The 25,727-nt window shown below is 41.5% G+C and overlaps 2 protein-coding genes across 2 annotated transcripts; both read right to left on the reverse strand.

Moving 5' to 3' along the window:
• Positions 1-8,527: 8,527 nt before the first annotated feature.
• LOC122035231 (60S ribosomal protein L10-like) lies at positions 8,528-10,847 on the reverse strand. Its single transcript, XM_042594649.1, has 4 exons — positions 10,728-10,847; positions 9,308-9,809; positions 9,020-9,101; positions 8,528-8,780 (listed from the first exon to the last, which is right to left on the reverse strand). Exons 1-4 carry the CDS (start codon positions 10,735-10,737, stop codon positions 8,700-8,702), a joined length of 675 nt encoding a protein of 224 aa, XP_042450583.1. The 5' UTR covers positions 10,738-10,847; the 3' UTR covers positions 8,528-8,699.
• A 354-nt stretch (positions 10,848-11,201) lies between these two features.
• LOC122034861 (bZIP transcription factor 11-like) lies at positions 11,202-12,207 on the reverse strand. The gene has a single exon (XM_042594223.1). The coding sequence runs from the start codon at positions 11,835-11,837 to the stop codon at positions 11,367-11,369; it is 471 nt and encodes a 156-aa protein (XP_042450157.1). The 5' UTR covers positions 11,838-12,207; the 3' UTR covers positions 11,202-11,366.
• Between the last annotated feature and the right edge of the window lie 13,520 nt (positions 12,208-25,727).

Genomic DNA, 25,727 nt, shown 5'->3' on the forward strand with positions numbered 1-25,727 from the left:
GTCTTTTATTTTCTGTAATTGTAGTTAAGTTAGACTTAGCCTTTAATTACTTGCATTATCTTTCATTTACTAGATTAGGTTTTATTTAATATCTTGCTATTTCATTCTCTAGTTTAATTCCGTTGATGGTGAAATCGTAGCCTAGAGTGACAATGCATTGTGAGATCAGTATTAATGGGTAGATAGAATGTTATTCATTTCATTAGAGTAAATTTCATACTTGTTTTGTTCTCTCATTTGTTAGGTAGAATCAAAACCCAAAACTCCCATTTCCATATCAAAAATCTAAAAACATAAATAACATATAATCCTATGGTTATCATTTTATCGTTACATTCATTGGTAAACGACTCGAGTTAACCATATGCTATACTGACGTACATAGATTCGGTACTTAATTCTTTTGATATCGTATCACGACAAAAATGATCTTATCACTCGCTCATCATCGCTATCGTCATTCGATTGACATCGCTACTGTCACTTGCTCAACACCGCTTCCGTTGCTCGATCGACATTGTCATAGATACAGGCTTGACATTACACGACGAACCCAGCGATCTGACTCTGTACTTGGGAGTGATTCAGCCTTTACGATGGACTATCTAGCAAATCGGACTCGCGTCTTCTTCGACTAGACTTTAAGAGAAGGCTTATGATGTGAATGTATTGAGAGGACCTAAGGGAATTAGGGAGAAAGGGGAGGGTATTATGGTAAAATCATTGTTAGGACTTTTAGAGGAGGAGAGGCTTCCGCAAAAGAAGGGGGGAGGGGGTCTTCTTCTTAGTTTGAGGTTGCCGCCTTTGACACATGATAAGGTGGCCGCCTACGACGTCGTCCGCCGTCAATGCTTGTCGCCTCTATGACCAGACCGCCCCTCTCCTCTTTTCCTGTCTTCCCCCCACCCGCTGCCACATCCAGCAGTTGCCATCGCATCCAACGGATAAGCGACGCCCCCTCTCATCTCCTTCGTCGTCTACGCCTCTTGCCACTTTTGTCGTCGATTGGACCACGTAGCCCTGCACTGCCTCCTTCTTGCTCACGCAATCGGCCACCAGGATGTAGCTTGTACCCATCTCTCCTCACATGAGCAGCAACCCTCTTTTCCTTCATGATCCTCGTCCATGTCCTCTTTCATCATCGACCAGACCTCTCCTCGCCCTCATCGTCGTTATCGCTATTCCTGGCACCGGTCCTGCAGCTATCGTTGCCTCTCTGGTTGTTGTCGCTATCTCTCCGGCCACTGCTAACATCCTCAGAGTCGCCTCCATAGCTGTGCCCTCCTGGTAGCCACTGCCTAGGTTCTTCAACCTGCGTGCCGTCGCTATTCCGTTCCGGCGCCATACCACCTATTCCGTTTCGACTCTATGTCGCCTGTTTTGGCTCCATGCTGTTTATCTACTCCGACTTCAAGTCGAAATGATGTTTGGTCTTCGAGGCGATATGATGTTCGTCCTACAAGTTGAGGTGGTGTCTGGCCGACGAGCTGACGTGGTTCCGGCCTTCGAGCCGTTGATATGTTCCAGCTCCTTGGCTCTGTGTGGCCTCTGGCCTTGTACTGCCCCCAGCTTCGCGTTGACCCAATTCTCCATCCAGTTCGATCCTTCATGCTATATAAAGTCATGCCCCCACAGGCCAAGGTACAAGGAGGCCATCGCTCCCATTTTCAGATATGACATTTCTATTCGTCATTATATTTTTATATCAAAGGAGACTAACCTGAGATAGCTCATTATCTCCTCCAGCTCCTATGGGCCAAGCATTATGACCAGTTTATCGATCTACCAGAGGTCGCTCCCCTGGGCCAGGGTACGTTATCATACTCATTCTTTATTTATTTTATCATTCTACTATTAGCTTGTTCCTTATATATTTATAGGATCTACCTTGAGCATTAGGGTGCCAGAGACTGGGGCAACCCGATCACTGTATGCAAATAGCATTGACTAGAGACTTTCTGACAACTTGATTAACATATAAGACAGCTCATCATATCCTCCCCCTCCGGGGGCATGACGACTTGGTTAGCATTCTAGCCACATCATTTTGGTAGTTTCATCTTCTTAGCTTCCGAACATGATCAAATTTAGTGTCGTCTGTAAAAATCTTTACTTGAATATGAGATTTAAAGGTGCAGGAGGTTGGAAGACTCACCACTATTACTTTAATACAAGAGGAGTTAGAGATGATCATTAACACTCGAGTGCAAAAGGCACTGCAGCAATAACAACAAGCAGCTACTGGTGGTACGTTGTCACCACCAAATCCTGTAACGTCAACAACAACCCACCAAAAGGAGAGAGGGACTCAGGAGGAAGTCCTCCATTTACTTGGGGCACCTCCCTCACCAATCCAGTGCCCTTGAATGCTTTTTTGTACACTGCCCGACCATGTGGACCAAGAGGAACTATGCCAAGAATCCTCTGGGAAAGTACTTGTTCGAGAAGGTCGCAAAGGAAAAGCTCCAGTAACTAATAGCTCTTCCTAGTCAATTAGTATCCCGTTTTCTCAACAAATACTAGAGGATAAATTGCCAAAACATTATTATACCCTAAACATAGGAAAATAACCAGGGGATCGACGGATCCAGAAGATTATCTCCTTAAATTCGAAAATGTGTCCTTCCTTCAACAATTTATGGACGATGTAAAGTGTCAAATATTCCTCACTACATTCGGCGATTCAGCATAATGATGGTTCAAGTGACTGTCGGACAACTCCATTCGCCGTTTTAAAGATTTTTGTAAAAATTTTCTTCATCATTTTTCCAGCAATCGACGTTACCATAAGACCTTCTAGAGCCTCTTTTCGCTCAAGCAAGGGCCCAAGGAGACCCTTAGAACTTATATTAAAAGATTCAATCAAGTGGCTATGGAAGTCCCCACAGCCACCATAGAAATTTTGTTGAGCGTTTTTTCTCAGGAGCTTGCTGATAACGACTTCTTTCACGACTTGGCTAGCTAGAAGACCTCCAAAGAACTTTGATCTGTTACTCAATTGGGTGATTGAATTCATCAATGTGAAAGAAGCACTTGTCGCCCGTAAAAAGGAGGTCGCCACACTTGTCTCAACTCCAACCTCCGAGCGATCGACGCCACCTGCTCCTCTACCTAAAGGACCTCGGGCGGGTCCTCAGTTTCGTCATCAAGAACCACAGCCTCAGGTCATGCAAACATGTGGAAGCCCCTCGAGAAGTACCGCGCTGGTGGTGTGCATATCATCGATCAGCCACTCATGACACTCAGGAGTATTACTTTTTGATAAATTGTCAGAATACCAATCAGAGATCTTACTGGCGCACCCTATCTCCCAACCGACGCCCTTATCAACAACCAAATGGTTCGCTTAGAAGAAATCAATGAGAGACTAAGCGGTGCCAAAGAACACCTCCATCGGCAGAACGAGCGCAAGTTCCAGCCCAGGTTCAACCAAAGCTAACAACCTGACTGGAGAGAACCGCAACAATGCCTCTCGGGGCAATACCAACATGATAGTTAGTGTCCGACCGATGGAGACTCCAACCGAGTGAGAAAGTCACATGCTCGACGTTTGGAGATTCAAGTCGTCGCCTGTAGCATAGGGCATGCAGCTGGGCCCGAAATCAGCTTTGAATCCAAAGATTTGGAGGGGGTGAAAATACCCCATGACAATTCTTTAATAATTAAGGCTATTGTAGCTAATTATAATATTTCTCATACTTTTATTGACACAGGAAGCTCAGTTAACATCCTTTTCCAACAGGTGTTTAAGCAATTGCAGATAGACTCAAGCATGCTTTAACCCATGGCGACTTCTTTGTATGGATTCAAGGGTAATGGGATTCAGTTGCTCGATCAAATAAAGTTGGTTATATCCTTAAGGAAGGAGCCCCTAATGAAAGCATGCTGATAGATTTTCATAGTCGTGGACGCGCCTTCGGCCTACAATGTTATTTTGGACTGACCGACCCTAAATGAATTTCGGATAGTCTTTCCACCTTCTGCTAGAAAATAAAATTCCCTGTGGATGACCAGATGAGTGAGGTCAAAGGCATTAATTGGTAGCATGCAAGTGCTACGTAGAAATAGTTAAGAAGGAAGCTAATGCTGCTTGAAAAATTCAAATATTGGAGGTCAACACTATCTGGGAAACACCGCCCACCCTGGTATATGAAGAAAAGGAAGAAATACAGATTCAACCCGGCCGTCAGAAGCTACTACTCAGATAGCAACTGACCTGGTTTCTAAACTTAAAGCTGAGTTGGTCAAATGTTTGACGAACAATAGTGATGTTTTCGCCTGGACGCCCAAAGAAGTGACGGGCGTATCGCCCGAGATCATGGAGCATGTACTCCATGTTCATTCAGATGCCTGTTCGGACAAGCAAAGGAAGCAGAATTTCAGGGTAAATCAGAATAAAATCATCAAGGAAGAGATGGACAAATTATTGGAGGCAGACTACATCCGAGAAGTTCAATTCCCAAGCTAGCTAGCCAATGTTGTCTTGGTGTATAAATCAAGAAACAAGTAGCAGGTTTGCATAGACTTCAGAGATCTTAACAAAGCCCGTCCGAAAGACTATTATCTGTGCCCCGTATCGACTCTTGCTTCACTTGCCGCTCTGCCCCGCACTCTCAGCTCACATTTTTGCTTACTGCTGTTGCTTGGTCGGCACTCGCTTGGTCTCACTCTTTATTGCCAGGTCGCGATTCACTGTCGCTCGTTCGGCACTCGCTCGGTCACACTCTTTATTGTCAGGTCGTAATTTACTGTCGCTCGGTCGGCCCTCGTTCGGTCACCATCTTTGCTTGTCCATTACTCTTTGTTGACAGGTCGTGATTTACTGTCGCTCAATCGACACTCGCGCGGTCACTCTCTTTATTGTCAGATCACGATTTACTATCGCTTGGTCGATACTTTTTCGGTCACGCTCATGATTTGGCTCGCTCATCATTCTCTTTACTGCCAGACCGCGATTTACTATTGCTCGGTCGACACCTCCCCGGTCGCGCTCACGACTTCGCTCATCGATCCGTCTCTCTATTTCCCGGTCGCGATTTATCGTCGCTCGGTCAACACTTTCCTGGTCGCACTCACGACTTCGCTAGTTCATCCCTCTCTATTTGCCTGGTCGCGATTTATTAACGCTCGGTCAGTATTTTTCTCGGTCGCGCTCACGACTCTGCTCGCCCAACATTCTCTCTATTAGTCGGTCATGATTTACTGTCGCTCGGTCGACGCTCTCCCAGTCGCGCTTACGAATTTACTCGTCCTGGTCACGATTTATTGTCGCTCGGTCAATATTTTTCTTGGTCACGCTCACGGCTCTGCTCATCCATCATTTTCTCTATTACCCGATCGTGATTTATTATCACTCGGTTGACACTTTTTCGGTCGCCCGGTATTGATTTATTGTCGCTCAATCGTTTTACTCAGCATCTTTCGACCGTCTGTTCTATATCACTCGACATTCGCCAGATCGCTCTTTCGACACTCGCTCGATATGTCTTTTGTCGCTCGGTCGACGCTTATTCTTTTCGTCGCTCTGCTAGGTACCAGTCGTCTACAGCTACTCGTTCGACGTTATGTGACAGACCCGCGATATGACTCTGCATTCAGTAGTGATTCTGTGTTTCATGTGGATGAGTCTAGTCAGTCGGACTTGCGCCTCCTTCGATTAGACTTGAGGGGGAGGCTTGTAATATGGATATAGGGCAGAGGTGTGATTAAGTGGAGAGGGGAGGGCATTTTGGTCCTTTGGGGGGGTTAGGGCTTTAAGGAGAGAAAGGAGGCACTGTAGCATGCAAGGTTCCCTTCCCTCTTCGTGGCTTTGCTTCGCCGCCGCCAAGAGGACCATTTTTCTTCCTCGTTCTCGCGCTCCTCGTCAAGGACACCGGCCGGTAGCGGCTCTCCTCCTCTTCCTCCTTCTCCTCACCGCCAGCCTCCACCTCCTCTCTTCTCTCCCTCTTCCCCGGTTATGTTTCGCCGCTAGAAAAGAGAGTTCAGGCCGCTGCTTCCGCTGCCAACACTAACAAGGAGGACTTTTCTTCTTCCTTCTCACGATTCTCGCTGACGACGACGCCGGTCGCAGACTGCTCCTTCTCTGTCTTTGGTCGTCCCTTCTCCTCACCCACGCGAGCCGGCCTTAAACGCCCCCGCCGCTTCCTCGTGCGAGGCCGCAACCACCTCTTCCCCTCCTCTGATGCCGCTGCTGGCAACGCCAGCAGTCGGCGCCTCCTCTCCCCCATTCCTGCATACTACCAGCGAGGCGAGTAGCAAGCGCCTCCCTCTCCGCTCGGACGCTGCCACGTGCCGACAGCCCTCGTCTCCTTCCCCTACGATCGACCGACGCTTCTATTGCCGGTCACCGCCCTTCAGACCGCCGAACAGCCAAGCATTGTCTCGCCAACGGTCTCCTCCAGGACGCTGCAGCGCTATCTCTCGTATCGCCTCACTGTAGGACATCTCCAGACCATTCGCATTGTCGTGCGCCTTAGCTGTGGGTCCGGCTTCCGGGCCTCCACCGCCAGTGGACTCCGATCTGATTGTGCTTCGTCTTAGTTGCGTTCCGGCCTTCGAGCCGAGGCTACATTTTGATCCTCGCATCGTTGTTTTATGTGGGCGTGTCTACTGTATCCCGGCCTGTGTGCCGATCTCATGTCCCGGCCTGCGAGCCGAGGTTATGTTTGGATCCTTGTATCGCTGTCTTACGTGGGCGTGTCCGTTGTATCCCGGCCTGCGTGCCGATCTCGTGTCCCGGCCTGTGTGTCGAAGTCATGTTTCGGCCTACGTGCTGATTTCGTGTCCCGACCTGTGTGCTGTTAGTACCTCCCGGCCTGCGTGTCGTTAATACCTCTCGGTCTGTGTGTCGATGTCTTATCTCGGTCTGCGTGTCGATATTATATCCCGACCAGCAGCTCATCTTCCGGGTCCGTGCTCGTTCAGCTTCTCGTCGTCAGATCCAGCTCTCCATCCTGATCGGGCATCGTCTACTCTTCTGGGTTCCAACAAGTCACACCGCGTCCCATCCGAAGGCGCCCCCTGGGCCAGGGTACGTTCTCTGTTCATATTCTATGCATATTTCATTATTTTATGGCTTAGTCTTGTACTCATATATCCGTTGGATCTACCTCGAGTATCGGGGTACCGGGGGCCGGGTCAACCCGGTCGCTGGCTGCAGGTAACGTTGACCAGAGGACTTCTGCAGACTTGGTCAACATAGAAGCCATCTCAGCACACCCCCCTCCGAGACGTCGCGATTCAGTCAATATTCCATCCACCTCATCCGACGGTCCATCTGTAGGTAACGTTGACCAGAGGACTTCTGCAGACTTGGTCAACATAGAAGCCATCTCAGCACACCCCCCTCCGAGATGTCGCGATTCAGTCAACATTCCATCCACCTCATCCGATGGTCCATCTGACTCAGATTCTGGACGGGATCAATATCTCTATCAAATTCCTCTATGTGAGCGATCTGTGTACTAATATGAAGGAGACATGCCAATCTTTAAAGTAATACGGATTAAAACTTAATCTCAATAAATATCTACTCGGAGTTAGAAACGGACGATTCTTTGATCGAATGAGAAAAATGACAGAATGAGAATTAGAAATCAATTCAAATAAGGTTCGAACGGTCTAAGGTATAGCTCCCCCACGTAACTAGAAGAACTAACCGATCGGATCACTAGCCTCCCTTGCAAATTAAAAGCGTAGATGCATGCAGAACACGGGAATTGAGATGACGTTGATGCACGTTGTGGTGCGACAGGCCGCATGCTATCTCGATGCGTACACTTTGTGACAAAGTCAACGATCTCAATTTTTTTAAATCTGATATATGGATAGTTGAATTAGTTTCGGAGATGAATGATCTTTTCTCTAACTCGTCCATCGGATAAACTCAAAAATAGAACGATTCCTCATCCAACAGTCAACTCTAGGCGTGCGTCTTACCGATGCACTCGAGCAACTATTTTGATGATAATTTGACGATGATGATAGGCAAACTATAATAACGATCAGGGTATTAAAAGCAATGGATGATATATATTTGTCAATTTAAATCGGGAAAATAAAATAAATTATCTGTAAAAGTTAATATAGCATAAATTAATTCCATGGCCAACACACAAGTAATAATTTTATCCTATTCTTGCTTCATTGAAATATCAAGGCAGGACGGACTAATTGAGACAGATGTTTTAAAAACCTTAATTTGGATAGATTTTATAGTAACCTTAATTGAGGCAGACTTTATATAAAACTAATGAATTTTAGAATAACTTAATTGAGACATGAGTTTAGAATAGAACTACACAGATTTTTAAACAAGCTTAAACGAGATATTTTAGAATAGAACCTTGGATTAGATTTTAGAATATAATAGAGCTAGGATCCTTTTGACATGAATTTCAAAATTAAATTAAATTTATTACGTCTGCATTACTTAATTTTAATAAAATTATGTCATAACTAAATTAAAATTATCGATTAGCGACACAATCATGCCAATGTTTGTCGAATTATATTAACAGGAAAATAGTAAATGGAAAATTAGTATGAATATGAAGCATAAAAGTGAAATGATAGAAGTCATTACATGCCCCAGAATCACAACCTGATCAAAATAACTGGACGAATTGTCCTGCAAAAGTAATTTGAAAATAACAGGGTTGTTCATGATAAACATGGGTCAAAATCTCTCAGCTAAGTTTCTAAGAAGCTTCTGCTAAAGTGGACTGTAAGAAAGCTCTTCCAGGTTGACGTTTAGACAGTGGACCATGGCATCCAAGCAGCTGCACAGCCAGACACATTCACAAGAATATAAATTCATTTGTTGCTTGCTTGCCAGAATTATCATGAAATATCAAAATAGCAACTCTATTTTTCTCTTTCAAGCAAATGGAAAGTTGAGACGTTTAGTTGAATGGACAGCGTCAGCATGGAATGAGGGCGATGAAGATGCAAAACTATGGTAACAAAGTTGTTAATTCATTGTATCAAATGAGTAACGTATTTATGAAACAGAAGATACCTTGGCATTGACACCATCTGGCATGATCCTGTTCTCGCTCTTCCATTTCACATAATCAGAACGGTTGAACTTAGTAAAGCCCCTGAGAACCAGTTTACGATGTTAGCAGATAAAATAACAAATATGACAAATCCAGTGATCATTCAAGGCCTGAAAATGGTGCCTATGTCAGAGGCAAAATGTAGCTCATGAACTACAGAGATATGACATGAGATTGGATAACAATAGAACCTTATAGAAATCAAGGTGATATCATCTGAACTTTCAGGTTTTCATTCAGATACTTACCACTTTCCACTGACAATTATCTTTTGACGGCCAGGGAACTTGAACTTGGCCCGTCTTAATGCTTCTTGGGCATTATGGCTATTGTTGTCCTTGCAGCGAACAGACAGAAGAACTTGGCCAATACTTACCCTAGCGCATGTCCCTTGAGGCTTCCCGAAGGCACCCCTCATACCAGTCTGGAGCCTATCAGCTCCAGCACAAGAAAGCATTTTGTTGATACGAAGAACATGGAACGGATGAACTCTCACTCGTAGGTGAAAAGCATCCTTCCCAGCAAATTTGGTCATATACTTATTGCAAGCAATGCGTGCAGCCTCAAGAGCTTCGCTGGAAACATTTTCCTTCTCCCAACTCACAAGGTGAACACAGAAAGGAAACTCATCAACCCCTTTCTTTTTCATTCCAACATCATAGATCCTAATCTTAGGATCAGGGACACCACGGCAGTACCGCGATTTAGGATACGGTTTGTTCTTAATCTGACGATAACAACGTGCAGGTCCTGTATGAAGAATAACCATAAGGTATTTATTGTTTCCAGCAAAAGTATTGTGATATGACCAATGATCTTAATGATAAAATATATCTAAAACAAATTTTCTTTTTGGTCTTAAAACATAATGAATCACTCCTAATAATCTTATGAATCACCCTTTGCCTATTGCTCTCATCAGATGGTGAAGGCCTATGCATCACTTACTCGTACTAAAAATCACTGAACAACCATTTCTCAATGTATGACAGTTAACCACACCTCTAGTCATGATTGGAAATACAAAAAAACTACAATGTTGGAAAATCATAATATAAACGAGTTACATGTATGCAATAGACCCATTAATATGTTTAGTTAAGTAAAAGGAGGCACTCTGAATAACAAAAAGATTCACTATTTCCTTGATATTACATATGCTACAAGTGAAATTAAAGATAATGACCAGATATGTATCTTACAACTATGATACAAATGCCGACCAGTAGACAGCAGTAGTAACATTTCATATACGATAGATTTTGCATAGATACGATGGTATCAAATGCACATTACCATGTCGATTACGACCAAAACAGCACTGTTCGAATCTACTTATCATATTTATTTCCATACTGTGAACATAATTTTGCTAATAATAAGGTAACATAAGACAAGCACGCAAGAACAGAACGAAGCAAGCAATAGACCATATACAAATAAATGAAGTTTAAAGTAGATCCGCCTGATTTCATGTCAGGAAAGACAATCTATTGAACATTATTCAACATGTTAAAATGGCTCGTGTAACCCAAAACTAGCCGATAGAAGGGATGATCAACAAACACAGAAAATTCCATTTTTTTCAGAAAAAATTCTAAGAAGATTGACATATCAAAGTTATACTCCACTAGAAATCATAGGATCAGACAGAATGAGAAAACTTACGCCTGCCCATCGCTGCGACGAAGAAAAGCACAGGATCAAGGCCTAAACCAAACCAAGGTAGCGAAGCGGCTCCCCTGCCTTCCTTTTTTTTCTATACAGTGGAAGGAGAGAGGAAACCCTAGACACAAATTAAACCATCGGTTTAGCGCACCGAACGGCCCATAACACCAAATGGGCTGCAATAGGACCGGACCAATACAAGGTCCATTGACCATCCAAAGATAAGAGTGGATGGTTAACTCATGAATTGTTTCTTTTTAAATGTATAAATTCATCACAGATTGAAATTCTTCATTCAAATACATATATTTTTTAATAGAACAATTTTTTTTGTTTTTGTAACTCTTGTAAATATAGTCATATAGATTATCCTTTAGAATCATGTTGCAGCAAGCGAGATATATAGTAACCTTGATTAAAGTTGAAGCTTAAAACGCACTAATTAACAATCTTCACTGTCCTGGCAAAGATCAATGACAGAATGGAACAGCCGAACAGGGACTTGTTCCACCACAAACATGCAGATTGCGATAGATAAAAGCACTATCTCACAAAGTAAATTAGACTCGACAGACATCACTGCTCATGATAAAGGACCTGGTTTCTAGTCAGGCACATACTGCTCAGATAAGCTCCCTGTCAATAGTAAAGTATGTCCTCTGCTGAAGCCATGATAGATTGATTTATATGTCTCAAGTTCCATGGACTCATAAAGCTATCAGTGAGCTGAGGCCCGTCCCACATCGACATATTGCTTCTGAGATTGCTTCCCCTCATGCTGTGTGCTGTTTCATTGAATGATTCGAGTGCGTAGCTGAGCTCCATCGCCTGAGCCATGAGAATAGAGTTCTCGGCCTTCATGGCAGCGCAGCGCTGTGTGGTGATGCTCAAGAGCATTATGAGCTGGTTGTTCTCCTTCTTCAGCTGACTCAACTCTGTTATCAAATCCGACACCTGCTTCTGCTTGCGCATTCTTGATCGCCTTGCGGATTCGCGATTCGATATCATTCGCTTGCGCTTCTTCTGCTCCATGAGAGCCTGAAGGTCTTCGTGGGAACCCAAGTTATGGAGCAGAGAGGAGCCGGAAGAAGTACCACCAGGCGAAGCCATTAGACAGTAGAGAAATTGTTTTGGAAAGACTATAATGGAATTATGACAAGAGAAAGCTAAGAGTGACGGGCAATTCTTAGCTCAAAGGTCATGGAAAACATAGAACCAGTAAAGGAAGACAACGGAGAAGGATTGCGCGAGATTGGTCATGCGACGAAGAATATTGCTTATCATAAACAAGACAGGTCAATTTTACTCACAGAAACATCAAGAGACAGTGATGATACATGTGATGGACAAATAACCAAATAGAAATTTTAAGAGAGACTAATTAAACAATAAATAGAACTTGTGTCTTGCAGAGAGAGGAGAAGAGTCTAACTTGGACAAGAGCAGCGGAATCTTAAGAAAAACTAAGCAAGTCAGAAGAAGGGAAGGAGGGAAGGGAATTGTAACATTAGGAGATGGTAGTATTTATAGAGCAAAATGGGAGCCAAGAAAGAGGAAAGAGATGAGAGAAATATTAGAATACTAGACTAGTTAGTTGGTTTTGATTCGTCAACATTAACATTCCATAAGGCATCCTCCTACAATGACTAGTGTGTTGTAAGAGCAATCACTTGATCAAGATTCAGTAACAGGTCTGTCATTTTGGACAGTAAATAGTTTGCTTTTTTCTCAAACAAGGAGGTAAAGAACATGTTCAAGCACTGCCAAGATTCTCATGCTTTAGTAGACTGCCTTTTGCAAATGTGGAAGTAACCAACAGCTAGCGCATAAGAGCACTCACCCTCCCACAAACATTTTGATTTCCTTCTTTAATTCTTATAAAGATTGATAAGGGGACAAGAGTCCTACCCCAGTCTTTTGAAGGATGGCTGAGGTAGTCCCACTTCAGACACTAAGTAGAATATTCTCTAATGCTCTTGACATTATTAATTAGGTCCTGCGTAGTAATCAATTCAAGTGCCCATCATATATATTCTCCGATGGTATGGCTATACTCTAACAGCGTTTGCTCTGTTACCATCAAGATTTGGATCAATTCTTCTGACCGAAGGAAAAACAACTTATTCAGGTTTTGAAGAATAGAAAAGTGGTTTGATTGATGTGAAGGAGACTTTTTATCTGTTCAAGTACAAAGACGACTACAGTGATGGCGAAATCACTTTACGTTAAGATCTCTCGGGCAACTCTAAACAAACCTTGATTGCCAAATACTTCAAGGCGAAGTCAATGAACGAGGCGAGCTTCGCTATCTTGTGTTTTGAGTGGTGACTAAGAGTGACCTGTGAAGTCATCTTTTTGATCACGTGTCGAATGAAGGAGCAAGACTATGGCACTGCTTACCGATGTTAAAGTAAAGAGATCGTCCAATATCTTTTTGATGCACAAGATGCTCTTAAATTGTATTTTGTTGTTGTTATTCTCCCTTCTTTGTTTCCATGTATGATATATACTCTTTTTCGCTGCGGGCCATCAGTGTAAATTGTCATATATACTTGTAGGTTTATATTGTGGATGATCAACATGTATAATTACTGGATTCAGTTGGTAGGATTAAGTACATATGATTGGATCGGTTTAATTTCCATAAGATGGGTTTATACTTGATTAATATACATAACTAATTATTATTAAGGAAACTAAATCTCAAGTAAGTAATTTAATGCTTTATTGTATATAAAAAGAGTTTGAATTATATGTGAATTTAATGTGTAGATCGATTAACCTGGTTCATTAACATTGATGAACTATTAATAAGAGAAATTTTATGATGGATAATTTCCATAAGTTAGGCGAGTATATAAAAGAAGAGATGAGGTTCATTTAGGGCATGTTGAATCATGTCCTCTTTCTCTTGATGTTTCTCCTCCATTGTAAAGGACCTTTGATTGTCAGCTTAATCCTGTGAAAGATTTCCGTTGTGTTCACAGAATCTCTGATGACAGATAAAAAGTAATAGTCCTTAGCGATGAATTCAGATAAGTTCTTCACTAGCTATTATTTCAATTTTCTATATTACGTTAAAGATTAATGATACTGAATCATATTATATTATAATAGATACATTCTTTGATATCATAATTGTAACCCAGCTAGCCTTCATGATTCATGCAAAATTACGAGATGCCTTGAAAAGTTCGAAAGAAATAAAAAGACCACAACAATAAACTACGGCACTAAAGTTTTCCGCTTATTTCCTTCTCTTTGGCACCTATAAACATGGCCAGGCACTTATACATTACCATAGAGGTGGTATAACAAAAGAATATCCTCGGAACAAACAAGACCCCTGGAGTGGAGACAAATCAAAGGCACTCAAAATGGATCTTCATGCACTAAGATCATTTTGCTTTTATCAAAAATAAAATAAAATAAAATCCTCCAAATGTTGTTCTCCACCTTTTAGAACTCCCAATCCGTTCATCCAAGTCTATCTTGCACGATGAAGTAAAAGTAAGTAGCGCATTTAAGAGTCGGATCTTTCTGTTTGTTGAGTGTTTGAAACCTCAGCATAATTGCAAAAAGATGAACACCACTTTATGCTACTTAGTTAATGTTAGTAACATTCCTTTCTATACACCAATGAAGTTATACAATTTAGTATTCAAAGTTCTTCAAAGAACTTTTTTTGGAGAAGACAAAAGGCTGGGACATTTAGTTGATGACAGCTTGATATTACAATACTAACAATAATAATAGGTGCGAAATAGTAGTTCCATTTCTAAGACATTGCTGTTTCAATTTACTGTACCTATGATTTCCTTACATATATATCCCGTTTGTAATATAATGTAATCTTGATTATATTATTATATTTGTTAATATAATATATATAATCTTTACTTAAAGGGTGATTATATTATTTAGTTTGGTGCCTATTATTTTTTTATAAGAAATATAATTCGTATTATTATAACATGATAAAAGTATCCTGTGACCTCTGTCAGATGCGACGACAGGTGACGATCGCGACCGCACCTCTGCTGAAAGGCGACGGTGGGTAGCGGCGATTGTCAACGATGCCTGGAGGTGGCAGTAGGTGGTGGCGGCCACTGCACCTCTGCCGGAGGCAATGGCCAGTGGCAGTGGCCAACAGTAGTGGGCGACGATACCCGGAGGTAGGAGCCTGAGGGCGGCATTTAAATTTAATTAAATGATGACCTTGTAGGCTAAGTTTTGGTAGGAGGTAATCCACTTGTAATGTAATCCAGATTATAAAAGGTAATAAAATTTTGTAATATGGATTATAAGGCTAACACCATGTAATTCGATTATATTACGAGGTCATTGTTTAACTAACATTTAAATATCAAATATACCCCTACTCCATTTTCGGCATCAACTGGTCATCGACGTCGCTTCTATCGCCGCTGCCAGCCGCCGCCTTTGAGCACCATCGCCGCCTCCGAGCACCGTCGCCTCCTCCGTGCGCCGTCGGACACCGCCATCGACCGCCAGTCGCCTACGAGCACCGCTGTCGATCACCGCTAGTCATCGTCGGTCGCCATGTCGCCACCGCCGCCGGTCACCACCTCCGGGCATCATCGGCCACCGCCACAGACCACCGACCACCACCTCTGGCACAGGTGCGGCGGCTACCGCTGTTGGCCATTGTTTCCAGCAGAGGTCACAGGATATTTTTATCAATTTTTAATAATACGAATTATATTCCTTAAAAAAAATAATAGACATCAAATAAAAAAATATAATCACCTTGTAATTAAAGATTATATACATCATATTAACAAACGTAATAATGTAATCAAGATTATATTACATTATATTAAAAAATTTATTATATTACAAGTTTGATTATATTACCCCTAACTAAACTTTGTATCGGATTATACATGGTGTTGACCTTATAATTCAGATTACAAAATTTTATTACCTTTTATAATCTAGATTACATTATATTACAATTTTAAAATTACCAAATAAAAGAATTAATATTATAATATAATCTTAATTATATTACAAGGTAAATTATCCCTCGCTAAACATAGCCTAAAATTTTTTTTGGTAATGTTTGCCTTCTTCATGAAGAGCTCTCTGGGAACTTTAAATTTACTTTATGCCAATTGTCTGACCAATCCTAAGTTGTGGGGATTGCTGCTTACTGCTTTGGAATCTTTAACTTTCTTCTTGAATCTGATCAACAGTAAAAGTTTGAGTGCGATACACCAAGAAAAAGGGATTTGATTAGATTTGTGGGGGTTATTAAAGGATTTTAGCAATACTAGTCTCTCCTGAAACATACACACCAAAGCAGATTATACATAGTAAGCATGTATGATTAACTAATAATTCTGTTTTTTTTTTAAAAAAAATGGATGAAACAAGACCTCACTAACAACTTTCTCGAAATTGCTATCGATTAAGAGGAAAGAGGAACCTTTGAATCTTCTGCAAGAAAGGGGAAAGCACTCTGTATCTTGCTTTGTTATCTATCTGAGGTCCTCGTTTTATCAAAAGGCCTTCTCATTCCACTCTTTTTATCAGATAGGAGGCGCATTAAACCACTTGCAACATGGAGCAGCATTTTCTGTAACATCAACTCAAACTTTGCCTTCCCTCGCACATGAGCAGTGCTGCAGGTTATCACCTTTCTTTGGCCTTCCTCCCCACTGACCCACAAATGAGCAATCCTTCACATGACAGAAACACGCCAATCTATCAATCTTTTTTCCAAGATTTGACAAACACTGCAACATTCTTTATCATCAGTGACCACCTTTGGCAACCATCAACACCACCACCACAGATTACTTGGCTAGTCCTCTCCAGATAGTGCGCACCATGTGCAGTGTAATGATAACTGCAGCAAGGTACCTTCTTACATACAGCTTCATGTTAAAAGATGATTATTTAAACTTGCACTGATGGTTACTGAGAAAATTTGTATTCAATTATTTCATCAAGAATACTTTGTGGCCTGTGAGAAAAGCAAAACGGTAACTAGGAGGAGGATGAGAGTTTACTGTGCTTAAATTAGTGAAAAGGAAGGGAACATGTTTGGAACTATGTAACATAAAGTGCAAATCATGGCGCTTTGTGAGTATTTTGGGCTCGGGGTACTTTGGGTCGAAGACTGAAGCAAATGACCTTGCAGACCACATCGATCAATTGAATCGGCTTGGCAAATTGTACAAGCCATTTTGGATGGATAGATTGAATGAGTCTATAGGTGGAATGTGTTAAGCGTTGGAAAATTGGTTTTTGTGGCTAACAAATTAAATAGGGATAAGGTGGCTATTTCGTGAATAAATTATCGTAAACCAATTTCTTGAGTGCGGGAGCGGATCTAGGATTTTATGTTTGGGGAGTCGTACATTAAGTGACGGAAATAATTATTAAACACATTATATAATAATGACCTTTCCAAACTTTCAAAATGCATAATATATATTTAAGTTAAAATGTGAAAAATAAAGGAGAAAAAAAATTAAAATTCAATCCTATAAAGATTCGAACTCAAGAGGTGTGTTAAAATAAAAACAAAACTTACTATTAGACCAACTATTCGTATATCTTACATTGGGGTAGAATTATATATATACTAATTTAATTTTAAAAATTCCTCTGTTTTATGTTATTAAAATATATTTTTTTTTTGGGGGGGTCCCTCATGTTCTAATGTAGATCCGCCCCTACTCGAGTAAATGAAAAATTAATATGTTTAATGAAAGGTTAGTCTGATATGATCGGACGAAAGTTTAACTACCACACGAGTTGGATTCATGGATGAGATTACATGAACGCTAATTCGAGTAAGTGGAATCATTGAGGGGTATAAAATTATAATTAATTTTATTAATTGATTAAAATATTAATTATGATTGTGATATTAATTAATCATGATTGTTTTTGGGCTAACCTCGGTCAACCTTGGGCTAAGCACAACTTTTGATAGGAAATCTTCATCTTTTCCTTAGTTATTTATAAAGATTTTTCTCATGATATTTATTTATTGTTATAGCAGAAGCTATCGCCTTAGCCTTTCTCTTTAAACGTAATCGACTGAATGAAGCTATTTTGAACCAACGGGAGGAAGCATTATTAAAGGATCGCAAAGCCGAGCAAGCTTCACCCTTCATTGACTGTCTACCTCCCATAGATTCTCCCTGTTATGGTTGTTTGGTGCTAGAAAGAGGGTGAATAGCTCGTCGCATGCTCATTGCTTACTTCTTTGATGATATTATGCAACGAAAAATACTCAAGCAATACTAACACTTAGGATTTATTTGGGATCCACCTCAAAAAGAGGTGACTAATCCAAAGATCCATACACGACACACTCTCCCACTAATAAAAATACTCTTTCTCGATCATAGCCAGAGGCGGAGAAGACTCGTACAAACTCACACAACAAAATACAACACACGTAAGAAGAAAAACATAAGAATACAAATGAACACCCTTTCTTCTTGCTTACTTGTTGCTTATTGTTGCCTCTTGAACTTTGGAAATGCACCAACACTTTTCGCCAAGAGCCTTCAAGAATTGGCGAATAAGCAGTGGAGAAATCGCGTGAAGTCATCGAAGAAGAATTGGGCGAAAAGCTGCTGAGGAAATCGCTCACAATGACTATATACTGTGCTCCCAATCAATTGGGTTTTTATCCCAATCGATTGCCACGTCACATCCCATCCATCGCAGCAGTCCATCGTCGGCATCCTTAGCAACGGTCAAATCCCAATCGATTGACCAATCGATTGGGGAGACTTGAATCGATCGACCGATCGATTCAGAGTGCCTCTGTACTCTTTGTAGAAAATTCGAAATCGATTGACCAATCAATTCCGTCTGCCTCACGTTCTCGCGAGAAAAACTGAGCCCAATCAATCAACTAATCTATTGGTAGCTTTCAATCGATCAACTAATCGATTCAAAAGCTCACTACTTGCTTAGAAACTCTCCCAATCGATTGACCAATCGATTAGGGAAGTTTTGATCGATTACCCAATCGATCAAGATAATTTTTGCACCAAATCACGTCAACCAATTGATTGGTTGATCGATTGACACCCCCAATGATTGGCAAGTAGAAAAATGTATAGATCTTGAAACGAGCTTCGTTCGCATCCGAGATCACCTCATTCTGATATCCGAGTCAAAAGTTATGGCCTTCGGAAGTTTACTACGTCCGAACTTCCTAGTTCGATGCCAACTCCCTATTGGACTTACGACCGCTAAGTGTTCGGTCAACTTTTGACCCATTTAGACTTTCTTTTTGCCAACTTCTCATTGGACTTTTGATCACCAAGTGTGGCCCTCCTTGACCCACTTAGATTTACCGTCTCATGCCAAGTGTCCGGTCCTCTATGACTCACTTGGACTTCCTTCCACCAGATGTCCGGTCACCCTTGACTCACCTGGATTTCCACAGGCATGGCTTTGCCCATCAGATCTTCCATCTGCCTAGCTTCACTCACTAGGACTTCCCATCTGTTTGGCTTCACTCACCAGGACTTTCACTTAGCTTCACTCACTAGGGTTTTCACCTTGCTTCACTCACCAGGATTTTTCCACTGCACGGATCCACTCACCGGGACTTTCACCTGTCTGACTTCAATCACTCAGGACTTTTACCTAGCTTTACTCACTAGGTCTTTAACTTGGCTTCACTCACCAGGATTTTCCAACTGTCTAGCTTCACTCACTAGGACTTTCAACTACCTAACCTTAAGTTAGGATTTTCCCAGTCAAGTATCCGGTCAACCCTTTGACTTACTTGACTCTTCTTCACATCTAACTGGTCAACCTTGACCATAGGGGAATTGTATCAACAATCTTCCCAAACGTACGATTACATCTGCAATCTCCATGTATTGTCAAACATCAAAACCCAAACATCAAGACTCAAGTAAGCCAACTCAAGCTTAGTCAACCAGGACAACCTTGACCTAAGGATATTGCACCAATACTCCCAAAGGAACTTTCTCCTCTAGCTATGCTAACTCAAATACTCCTCTCATATTTAAGCATAGAAGGCCCCAGTCAGGGACTTGGGGCCTGGATCTACCTAAGCCACCAACTATCGAGCGGACTTCCTTGGATATGACCAAGGCTCCTTTTGCTCAAGGTAAAGAACATGGATCTCAAAAACGTCTTCGAACTCGTTCTATAATTGCTATGATGAGATCGGCCATTCTCATCTGCATCTTATGTAATTGTCCTAGATATCTAGCCACTCGAGACAACACCAGAACCATTGCCTATTCAATTTACCCAGCAACAAGCTCTAGGTGCTCCTTTAATCACCCCAGGTTTTAAATGGACTTCTGATATAAGATCCCCCGGTTTTATGCCCGGGAGCTCTGTGGTCATGTGAGACCTTGGTTTGGTCGAGAAAATAGTAGAACCTTCGCTTGCTCAGTTGACCTCCGTTCATTCGAAGTCACCTAGAACTTCCCTCGCTCTCCCTTCTAGGCTTAGCTCTCTGACTGGCCCCCCTCGCCATTTTAAACAATCTTATGTACTTCTCAGTAAGCAAGGAATGGAGGCTCCTGCCTCATCTTCATATGGGGTGTTAAAGTTAAACGACTCCTTAGCTGATTCTTAGATAAGGGCTCGTGAACGTTCAAGAGTATCTATTGCATCGGTATGCATGAATGAACACTCTCTGAATGCGACTACGATGAGCTTATAATTTAGCATACCTTATGAACTAAAGCTTCATTGACATACCTTATGGACTAAGACCTCTTTAATTTGTTCTTTCTTAGTTTTTCGCTTCCGAGATGTACCTAAGGCAAATGGCTGCGGACTTAGAGCGTGCTAACAAAGTTTTGAGAGGGCGAGTAGAAGAATTGGAATCTTCAACACTGGTGCATAGCGCTAAAGCAACTAGCTTACGAGGAGATATTGCAACCCAAGCCGAGCACCTCTCAAGCGTGAAGGAGAATATGAGGGAATTCCAACTACTAGTAGAGTGTTACCATACTGACAAGAAAAGGTTAGGAGTCTTGTTGCAAACTAGTCAATCTCAACTTCAAGCAGAGAGGGTTATGAGAGCCAGGGTCATCTCAGACCTAGATCAGAAAATCACCTTATTGGAAGAATTAAGGGCTTCTCACACAACTATCTTCTCAGCATAAGCCACTGCCTCATATTCCAATGACTTAATGATACTGGAACAGCAGTGAAAATTAGATGCATAAACAGTTCTATTGGGATTGCTACAAGTCGAACTAAACTCGACCAAGGTTGAGCTGAAGACTTACAAGGCTAGGGAGGACGAGCGTTTTGAAATTAGACAAAAGACTTATCTTAACTCTTCCAACTTTGGGACAACATTTGCTTGGCGCATCTCCAAGATGCTCAGTCATGCGACCGAGGGAGTCACCAAACAATTAAGCGAAGATAACAATTTATCCTCAGAACCTCCTGCACTGTTCATAGACCGCCATCGGCTCAATAAGGAACTCCCACCAGATATCTTAAGTGAGTTTGAATACGTGTATACTCGTATTTATCAAGCCCTGGTTCATAATTGGTTGTAGAAGTTGTAAAAGACAAATTATAATGTTAAAATGCATGTTAAACATTATTAAATTGCACTTGCTTCCTTACACATCTCCAACATATCTCCATAATCACCAATATTTTGACCCCTTTATTAATATATACCTCGCTAATCCGAGTGACTAACTTGCAAAAATGCATTACATCATAAGAGTTGGACGATATGCCGAATGATATGATGGTCCCGACTAGAATAATCAGGCTGGTCGACTATAATCAGACCGGGTGACTATCTTCGAACTAAATAATCAGGCCAACCAATATAATAATAATTTATTTATCATTTAAATTAGCTTGAAGACTTAAGAGTCTAAAATTTGAAGACCCACTGGTTTGTGACCCCGCCAATAGCTCGGGAATCCAGAATATAAGAGCCAATAATGTTAATCGTTGCCTACCAGATGGAATAATAGAACCGAGTAGGATAGTTATACCGAACGTAGATTCAAGAATCTAGACTATAGAGGCGCAAGAGCATGCTTGCTTATAACCCAGCCTGTGGCTCGGGAGTCTGTGATTGGCCATGTCTTTAAGCCGAGGGCTATAATTTTTGAATTTCTTTGAGTTACAAGAGAACGCTCACTTATAACTCAGTCGGTGGCTCGGGAGTCTAGGATTGGCTCGGTCTTTAAGTCGAGGGCTATAATTTTTAAATTTTTTTGAGTCGTGAGAGCATGCTCGCTTATAACTCAGCTGATGACTCAAGAGTCTAGGACTAGTCCGGTCTTTAAGCCAGGGGCTATAATTTCTGAATTTCTTTGAGTCACGAGAGCACGGTCGCTTATAATCCGTCCGGTGACTTGGGAGTCTAAGACTAGTCCAGTCTTTAAGTCGGGGCTATAATTTCTGAATTTCTCTTAGTCGCAAAAGCATGCTTGCTTATAATCTGGCTGGTCGCTCAGGAGTTTTAACGCTTGAGGGCATTCCTAGATAAATCCACATGCATTCTCATTAATTGTATGAAATTTTACATAATTCATGAGTAAATTACAAGCATACTTTTCAAACCCTGTATGGCTGTAGATGATTCACACTCAAGGGTCGATCCAATCTTTTCCCTTCCGCACCCTCGAGATAATAGGAGCCAGAGGCAAGCTTTTGTACAACCTTAAATGGTCCTCCCCACTGTGCTCTAGTTTATTGGCGTCCCTAACCAACCGACCCTCTTCCAGACTAGATCGCAAACCTAAAAAAATCAGGGAATAACTCTTTTATTATAATTTTGCCTCATTCTTTGACGGTATGCTATTAATCGTGCGCCCACTTTATCTCTCACTTTTTCTATTAAATAAAGCTCCATAAGGTGTCGACCATCATTATCTTCATCATACAATCACCTCTGATCGAACTCCACGCTAATCTCGGCTAGGACCACTACTTTACCTCCATAAACTAGGTGAAACAGAGTTATACTTGTTGCATCTCGACGGGTTGTACGATGTGCCCATAGTACACTAGGTAGCTCGTCTATCCAACTTCCTCCAACATGATCTAATTTGATTTTGAGTCCTCTGATAATTTCTCTATTTGTTAATTTTTCCTGGTCGTTACTTTAGGAATATGCCACATATGTGAAGGCTTGAGTGATACCATAAGTAAAGCACCACTCTTAGATTTTCCTGCCTTAGAATTATCTTTCATTATCTGAAACTAGTTTGTGTGGAATTCTGAACCTGTAAATAATATGTTTTCATAAGAATTTGATAACTATTTGCTCGATTATCTTGGCTAATGGTTCGACCTCCATCTATTTAGAAAAATAGTCTACTATTACTAGTAAAAATCTTTTCTGAGTAGATGCTAAAGGAAAAGAACTCACTATATCCATGCCCCATTGATCGAATAGGCAGGAAACGATGGAACTTTTTAACAACTCCGTAGGATGATGTGGAATGTTTTGGTACTTCTAACAGGAAAAACAAGTTCTCACTAGCTAGGCAACGTCGGCCTGCAGAGTGGGTCAAAAATACTTGTTAGCAACACTTTTCGAGCGAGCGATCGACCACCTGCATGACTTCCATAGGAACCTTGATGCATTTCCTGTAAAATGTATTGAATATCGTTTGGTCCAATGCACTTGAGTAAAGGACATGAGAAAGCCCGCTTATAAAGCTGATCGCCAATAAAAGTGAACAAACCAGCTCTCTTCTTGATCATATGTTCTTGCTTGTCCTTAACCAGCAAACCACCCTATTATAGAAAGAATATGATTGGTGTTCTCTAATCACTCTGTAATTTAAGGTCAGCCTATCATTCATTATAGGCTACTAGTAGCATTTGCTCTGCCGGCTTGTTTATAGCCCAGGGAATTATGGCGGAAGCCAACTTGGCTAGATCATCTACTGTTTAATTTTCTGATCGGGAAACTTTATAGATAATTACTTCTTGAAACTCAGCTCTGAGTTTTCCAAATGCCTCTGCATAAAGCTTGAGGCGTTCATTATTGATCTCAAAATTGCCTAACAATTGTTGAGCGGCTAACTGGGAGTCTGAGTAGATGAGAACCCAAGAAGCCCCCACATGTCTGGAGGCGTGTAGGTCGGCTATCAATGCTTCATATTCTACTTCATTATTGGTAACCCGATAATTCAACCGCATAGATAAACTGCATCCTATCTTCTCTAGGTTATATCATGAGGATGTCGATACCACTGCCTTATTGAGTGGAGGATTCATCCACATATATTTGTCAAGTTCCCTTAGGCTCTGGGTTTTATACCTCTATTATAAAATCAACTAAGGCTTGAGCCTTGATGCTCGCTCGGGGTTGATACTGTATATTATACGCACTGAGCTATATAATCCACTTGATCAACCTTCTAGAAGCTTTTGGGTTGACAAGTACTCGACCCAAGGTGCTATTAGTGAGTCCTATGATCAGGTAAAAAAGGAAATAATGACGTAACCTCCGAGCCGCTAAGATCAATCTATACGCTAACTTCTCAAGTGTGATATAACGACACTCAGCTCCTTTCATTAAATAACTTAAAAAGGACATAGACTATTGTTCCTTTTCCTCTTGCCTCGTTAATATTGACTTGACTGTGTGGTCATTAGCTAACAAATACACTCGCAAAGTTTTACCTACTATCGACTTGGCAAGTATAGACAGGGCTGCCAAGTAGTTCTTTAGCTCTTCAAAATCTTTATCACAGTTTGCATTCCATTAGAATTTGGTTATCCAGTGGAGTATCTTGAAAAAAAGGAAAGTTTCGATCGGCCAACTAGGAGATGAAGAGAAAAAGGGTAGCAATCCGACTAGTCAGCCTTTGTGCCTTCTTCAGATTGCATGGAGGAACCATGTGTTAAAGCGCTTGCACCTTGCTTGGATTGACCTCTATCCCCCGTTCGGTCACAATGTATCCCAGGAATTTCTCACTTTTGGCCCTGAACAAGCATTTACTGGATTGAGCTTTAGTCCATACTGCCTTAATATATGGTAGGTTTCCTCAACGTCGGCTCACGGGTCGATCTCCCAGAGGGGCTTGATAAGGATGTCATTCGCGTATACTTTCATATTCCGCCCGATCTGCTTTCAGAACACTTTATTCATGAGTCGTTGGTATGTAGCCCCTGCATTCTTCAATCTGAATAACATAACATTATAATAATAGGTGTCTTTAGCAGTTATAAAATTGACCTTCTCTTGGTCATCCGTGGTGAGCTGGACTTGATGATATTCTTGATATGCATCTAGCTTATAGATAAATTCACAATCGGAGGTGGAGTTCACCACTTAGTTGATGTGAGGCAGTAGATAATAATCTTTTGGGAAGGTCTTGTTAAGATCTCTGAAATCAATGCAAACTCTCCACTTATTCATCGGCTTAAATACCAGAATAACATTGGCCAACCAACTTGGAAATTAGACTTTGTGGATATAGCTTGCTTCCAGTAATTTGTCCACCTCATTTTTAATGAACTTGTTCTGATCGGCTCCAAAATCCCTCTTCCTTTGCTTGACCTACTGAGTATTTGGGTAGACATGTAGCATGTGCTCTATGATCGTTACTGACACCCCGATCACTTTTTCAGGCTTCCAGGTAAAAACGTCATTGTTACGTGTAAGGCCCGCAACAAGCTCTTGCTTAAGCTCCTGAGGTAGGCCAACCACCACTTGTGTAACAGCTTCCAGTCGGTCTGCTTGAATCTAGACTTTCTCTTTTTCTTTGTAAACCAGGGTGGGTGGTGCCTCCCAAACAGTGTTGACCTTCATCCACTACATCTTTCGTGCGGAGCTGGCCTCAATTTTTATTATATCAGCATAGCACTTGCGTGTCACTAGTTGGTCTTCTCTGACTTTCCCAACTTGATGATGTACGGGAAACTTTATCTTTTGCCGAAAGGTAGAAACTATTGTCCGGAACTCATTTAAGGTTGATCGACCCAAAATGATATTATAGGCTAAAGGCACGC

This window comes from Zingiber officinale, chromosome 11B (genome assembly GCF_018446385.1).
Source record: "Zingiber officinale cultivar Zhangliang chromosome 11B, Zo_v1.1, whole genome shotgun sequence".
Taxonomy (NCBI): Eukaryota; Viridiplantae; Streptophyta; class Magnoliopsida; order Zingiberales; family Zingiberaceae; genus Zingiber; species Zingiber officinale.